The 6,166-nt window shown below is 33.7% G+C and overlaps 1 protein-coding gene across 1 annotated transcript; it reads left to right on the top strand.

Annotated features, from left to right (window-relative positions):
• Positions 1-331: 331 nt before the first annotated feature.
• LOC132720346 (G2/M phase-specific E3 ubiquitin-protein ligase-like) lies at positions 332-5,921 on the top strand. Its single transcript, XM_060704469.1, has 4 exons — positions 332-507; positions 2,584-2,756; positions 3,754-3,971; positions 4,318-5,921. The coding sequence occupies exons 1-4, from the start codon at positions 361-363 to the stop codon at positions 4,566-4,568; spliced, it is 789 nt and encodes a 262-aa protein (XP_060560452.1). The 5' UTR covers positions 332-360; the 3' UTR covers positions 4,569-5,921.
• Positions 5,922-6,166: the final 245 nt, after the last annotated feature.

The raw sequence follows: 6,166 nt of genomic DNA, 5'->3' as shown, positions 1-6,166 counted from the left end.
CTGAATTCGAAGAGCGTCAAACTAAAAATTAAAAGGTCGTTATTTTAATCCCTCTTCAACGTTCTGACGCATGCATTTAAGTTCCCGTGTATTCTTACCGAGACCAGATACTTCAATGAAAACTATCAAACGTTAACACGAAGGCATAATTTATGATTTTATGTACATAACTTTTTTTCTCAGATGAACTAGGCGTTGATATTATATTGTGTTGTTTGACTTCACGGACTTGTACATTTTTTGCCCAAAAATCTTGTTTGCTACCATTTCAAGATTGCTATAGTGATAATGACAGTCTAGACACTTATTAATCTTGTACATTTAGCTTTGGACAAGGGCTTGTATAAAGTCGCTGGAGAAATGTTGGCGTATATGATGGTTCATAAAGGGCCGACACCAGATTTCTTCCACCCGTTCACCTATGAAGCTCTAAGTAAGGGACTAAATTGTGTCATCCCAAACGTTGAAAATGTTCAAGATGAGGAAATAAGAGAGCAACTACAAAAGGTATATGACTGTTGAATATAAAGAAATTGTACAGACTTAGAATTCCAAAACATTACATGCCTTTGTTACATAAAATCAATGCAATTTTTATGACACATTTCATGAAAATTCTTTCATGACCAATGCTGGGGGTCGAACATTTAGCGGTTGCGATACTTAAAGAAACTTATAGATACTTCTTTAAGCGATACGAAATGATGGCGGATTAATTAGTGTAAATTCAGGTCAGTGAGTGTATTTTATCAATTGTTTCATAAATTGCTTATTATAGATAATTTCTTTTTTTTCTTTATTCTATAAGGGTAATCATAATTGAGTTTTATAGCAAGTACCTTTGTGCTCCTATAAAAATAGACGCTTACAGGTTAAAATATTTAAGTGTACGCTCGGCTTTGGTGCAATATAATAACTGTACGCTGTGACAGATTCGATATTTTTTCATTATTACACCTGTTGTACATGTTTTCCTATAATAATACTAAGAGAGCTACCATAAATGTGTCCGTTTCCGGATTTCTAAAAATGATTTTTTACACCTTCTTTCCTTAAGAATTTACTTCAAATTAAAGTTTTGTATCACCATCTATATAAATGTTACAATTTAAACTAAATTTTAATAATTAGATACCTACCTGTGATAATTAGGAGTTGGAAAAGGTAACCTTTACTCTATAAGATCTTAGATAACAGTACTTCTTGTCAACACTTAATTTTAAACAACATTCATAGCTACTGTATCTTCATTCCAAAAAGTTGTCGCCCTTTTCAACAACAAGAGTCTTGTTTTTTTTTTACAGTATCTTGTTTGTGATATATAAGGCTCGCATAATATTATTTTATTCAACTCGTTCAATAAATACACTCATTCAATATCCTCTATTTATTACATGTACTACTCAAGGTATTGAATGAACGTAAAACGGATGGGATGTGTTTTTTCCGACCAGTGCATGTAATACAAAAAGTAGATCTTCTTTTCGTTTGTTGCTGTTTTAATTACATTTATTGGGTTTTTTCTGGGATAAATAATAGAAAAACATATTATTAAATGATAAAACCTTTACTGAATCAATGGAATAAACAAAACGAATATTATCGTTACTATTGGTTATTTGATAGAATTTCAAGTTCCTGTGCAATAACTCATCTAATTTTAATATTTTACCTCTGTGAGAAAATAATATTTAAATTAACTTTATCGTAGTATCATCAGAGACATAGTTATCTACATCTCTGGTATCATACATTGATTGACACTGTTGTTTTTATTTACATTTAGGTTTACATATGATTAACATACAAGAATAAACTTGATATTTCATCAATTTTGATTTAGAATGTATTTTAATGAGGAAGTCTCCGTTGCTAAAGAAAAAACACACCAACATTTGTGCGTACAATTAGTTTATCGGACCAATTATTAGGCGTACAGTTAGAAAATTGGAAATATTGTATATATTTTCGAATAGATGTAGAAAATTACTCTTGTGTATCGCTTTGTTATCAAAAATAAACATGTTGGGACTAAAAATAATCGAATATCTTGTTTTAAAAGTACTGATACTGTATTCGTTTGCATGTGCATTTCAGGTTGACGGTTGAATTTGCAGCTACGAATACCTCAATAACTTACATAATACTTTACAATTTAGTATTTTATTTTGACGATCATGCACAATCAAAAGTTCTGATCAGCAGACACAGTGCTATTCTTCAAGAAATTACAATATACAACAAATATTTGAAGGAAAAAAAACATGCTCATAACCATTTAACTTTCACTTTGTTAGGCCATTATTCCGTATCGAGTTTGCATAGCTTAAAGAAGTATCGCATCGCTATTCGTTCGACCCCCTTCAATGGTATTATTTATTCATGGTGGAATAATAAACTTGTGTTATCATTGTATTATTTAAAATTCCCTCTTCATCAGTCGTACCGATTGTATTCCATGGATCAATTATTTTAGCAAGCGGGTTGTTTCATGTATTTTCTTACACTTTGACACACCTATACGTACATATGATAAGCATGTTGTTTGATGGATCTATAATACTTTCTAATATGTTATTATAGATTGATGCATCTACGACTGCAACCGAGTTTTTCGAGGCAGTCGAACCTCTAGAGAACATAATACGCGTTTCTGGAAATGGATCTCTGGCAGGGAGACACGACAGGAAAGATCAGCTCCTATGGGCACTTTGCAGATTCCTAGTTATTGAAAATCTTAAACCTGCATATGATCAGTAAGTATCTTTTCAGAACTGACCTGCGAGGGCCATTTTAGCTCACATCAGCACGCAGGTGACCGCTTGATGTCTGCCGTCTGGCAATTTTAGCTTCAAACACAAGTTTCTCGTTAAACTTAGTTACATTGGTCGGAATAAATTGCTGTGAATATTGGGTTCTGTTCACAGAATGACACAGTAGTGATAGAGTTATGGCCCCTGATCTTGTCAAAATTTTGTGACAAAGATGGATGTGGGGCCATCCGTGTCATACAGACACTTTTCTAGCTGTTTTTTTATTACAAGCTGTAAGAACTGACCACGGAACTTAATATATTTTCCCTAATAACAAGATAATTGTAGGGTTTCCAAACAATCGTGTGAAGAGGAATAGCTAATATTTGCCAAGTTTTTAAAGTTCGTTTAGCCATTTTTTAATTATTATAATATGTAGAAATAAGTCTGCCATTGATATATGATTACCTACATGTATATCCAGTACAATATTGTTAACACCTATATAATTACATATTGTTTTCAACATTGAATGTTATATTGCTGCATGTACATGGGCCATAAATGGCTTACTACTTAATAAAAGATATATATATATATATATATATATAAACGGAATACAAATCAATGAACATGTGCAGAAATAAAAAATAAATGAATAAGCAATGCCAATGAAACGGTTTCTGTCATGTAATGTGCGTACAAATGTAATTGCTGATCCCAAACATGTCTCAAATGAGGCTCATGTACATCTTCAATAATGCATTCTATAAGACGCGGGCACGGCCCGCCTAAAAATCTAAAATGAGGGAAACGCTGCCTCATGCTGTATCAGTAAGACGAAGAAAGTTTCAAATAATCATGTCAGTTTGGTATGGTCGCATTCAAAGTGTTTACACAGATTAATGATATAATTTTCATATGGCTTCATTTTTCTAGTGGTCACTAGTTTTCTCTTTAGTTATAAAATTACCAAGTATTCTCACTGACCTTTTTTTAGATTTTCGGAAGGCCTCGGAACATTGGGTCTTTTGTCAGCCCTTAAGAAAGATAGCCTTACCCTGGAGCCATTCTTTATTCACCAGGATAAGACCCTCACCGCTGAGGATATTTTCTCACTCTACCGGCGGACCTTATCAAGTGAAGACGGCAGCAACAGGAAAAAGAAAGAGGATGAGACTGTTTCCTGGTGGAGAGACATGGTGCTAGACATGGAAGGTCAGTCACTTGATTTATACATTTGCGTAGTTAACTTGGTAACTTGTTCTAAAAAATGAATATTGTAACATCGGCTTTCATCAGTTGGTTTGTGTTTACGGATAGCCAACAGGGTTGATTAATTTGGCGAGCTGTTATAACCGGTATCAATCCGGTGTGGACCACTTCAATGTCAAGGCTTCAGAGGACTGAAAACGTTTATTTCAATGCTTGTGGTTTTGTTTGGCGTTGCTAAGGGTCATTTAGATATGGGGTTCACATTTTACGTTTGTCGTCATTAAAAGATTTACTTCAAGCTTAAACAGTACAATGTAATGCTCGTAATTTTTTCTTTCCATTTTTCCAGATGAGGGAACTCTACCAGCGCTTCTATCATTCCTGACAGGACTGGACGAAATACCGCCGCTGGGCTTCGAATATGAAGGATCGATCTCATTCCGGCATTCGGCGGATCTCTCGCCGAACGACTCCACGCGGGAGTTCCCGCTCATAAACACATGTAGTTTAGAACTACGGCTTCCTATTCTGGACTCGTACGATATATATGTCCAGAGATTCAGATCTGCTATGACAGTAGTAACTTTCACTTTGTATTAATAACAGAATGCAAATTTCATCTTCCTATCGCTTATATCTACCAGGTAATGGCCAAAGCGACACATGTATGTCACTGGTAGTCGACGTCTATGGAAGTCAAAAGACGGCCTCGGATTGTTACTTTGTTGATATTATTTTTTTCGTTAACATGGTAGGCTAATCTGAAGTTGCATGTAACTCATAGTCTGTATCCGTGTTTGTTTTCAAGTTTTCTTCATATTCAAGCATACTGTAAATCAAATTTAATACACTGTTTTCCTACAATAGAGCATATTGAAAATATGTCGAGTGTTAAAAATTATCGGTTTGTTTCAGAAAATTTGTTGCTATGGCAACAGTTGCAAACGTAATAACGTAAATTCACATAACTTCCTAAATCTATAATGTGAACATTTTTGGCAGACCTTGAACACTAAAAGTTTGCTTTTATCTGCTTAACTATGCAATTGGTGAATGTTTGGAAGTTTTCATTTTTAAATGTGCATAATCATACGTTTTTAGTTGAGAAAAATGTTATTATTACCATTTTCATTCTTTACTGTGTTTAACATGTTCAATCTTACACCATTTCAATAATATAACTAGCATTTTATGCCAATGCAGCAGGAAGTTGCTTCATGATTTTTATTGTTTACCAAATTTAATTTTAACGTTTGTTATGTAGTTTCGTAGAAGTTTGTTATGTCGAGTGCTTCAGCACTTAGGAACTATTTCCAACAAGAAGGCATTTTATTCTAAAATGCATCATTCTTTTGACAAAGAAGTATATATGTGTATTCATCACCTTTATTTCTAGTTATAGTTTTTTTAACAAAATGTTTGAGTTAGTTGTTATTTGTCACAATACATCTTTGCGACACATAGAGTTGTTTATCGCTAAACCGACATTTATCAATTACTCGTATACACATAAATACACACATATATAATAATAAAGTAATTGGTATGTGATGCACTTGTTGCCTGTTATATGTTGCACTCCAAAAGCGGTACTTGATTCTTGCTTCCATTCTCAGAGTAGGAATGTTGAATGGAAATGGAAAGGACATACTTTAAACAAGAGGGCGAATATGGCCCAATATCGCTCACCTGAGCAGAGTGACCCAGTTTCAACAAAATAGATCCAGTGGTTAAGGAGGAAACCTATGTCATTTAAGCAGATAAATTATTTAAGCATCGGCGGCCATCTTGTTTAGCGGACCTGAACGATTTGACTGTTTAAAATACAGAACCTTACAAGGATCATTCCTGTTGAGTTTAATGAAAATCCATCAAGCCAATAAAGAGGAGATGTCGTTTAAAGCTCATTTCTAATTTTACCTTAGCCATTATATTCAAAGAACAAATGATATATATATTATATAAATAATAATGTTTTTGTGATTTGTTGATAAAATTTCAAATTCCTGTGAATGGGTTCTCGCCTGATAGCATATAGAAAGGGTGATAGTTGATTACGTGGTTCCCCTAAAAAAAGAATAGTATCATCAGCACATAGTGTATATTAAATCGAGTTACTGACTTTTGTGACTAAAAAATTCTGAACGACGGAAGAGGAAGACGTCGAATTAAAAATACTATAGTCGGTAGCTTAATAC

The sequence above is a fragment of the Ruditapes philippinarum genome, unplaced genomic scaffold, assembly GCF_026571515.1.
Source record: "Ruditapes philippinarum isolate M1 unplaced genomic scaffold, ASM2657151v2 ctg22939_1_1_1_1, whole genome shotgun sequence".
Lineage (NCBI taxonomy): Eukaryota > Metazoa > Mollusca > Bivalvia > Venerida > Veneridae > Ruditapes > Ruditapes philippinarum.
The sequence above is the reverse complement of the archived record's forward strand: the minus strand, read 5'-3'. Positions and strand labels throughout refer to the sequence as shown.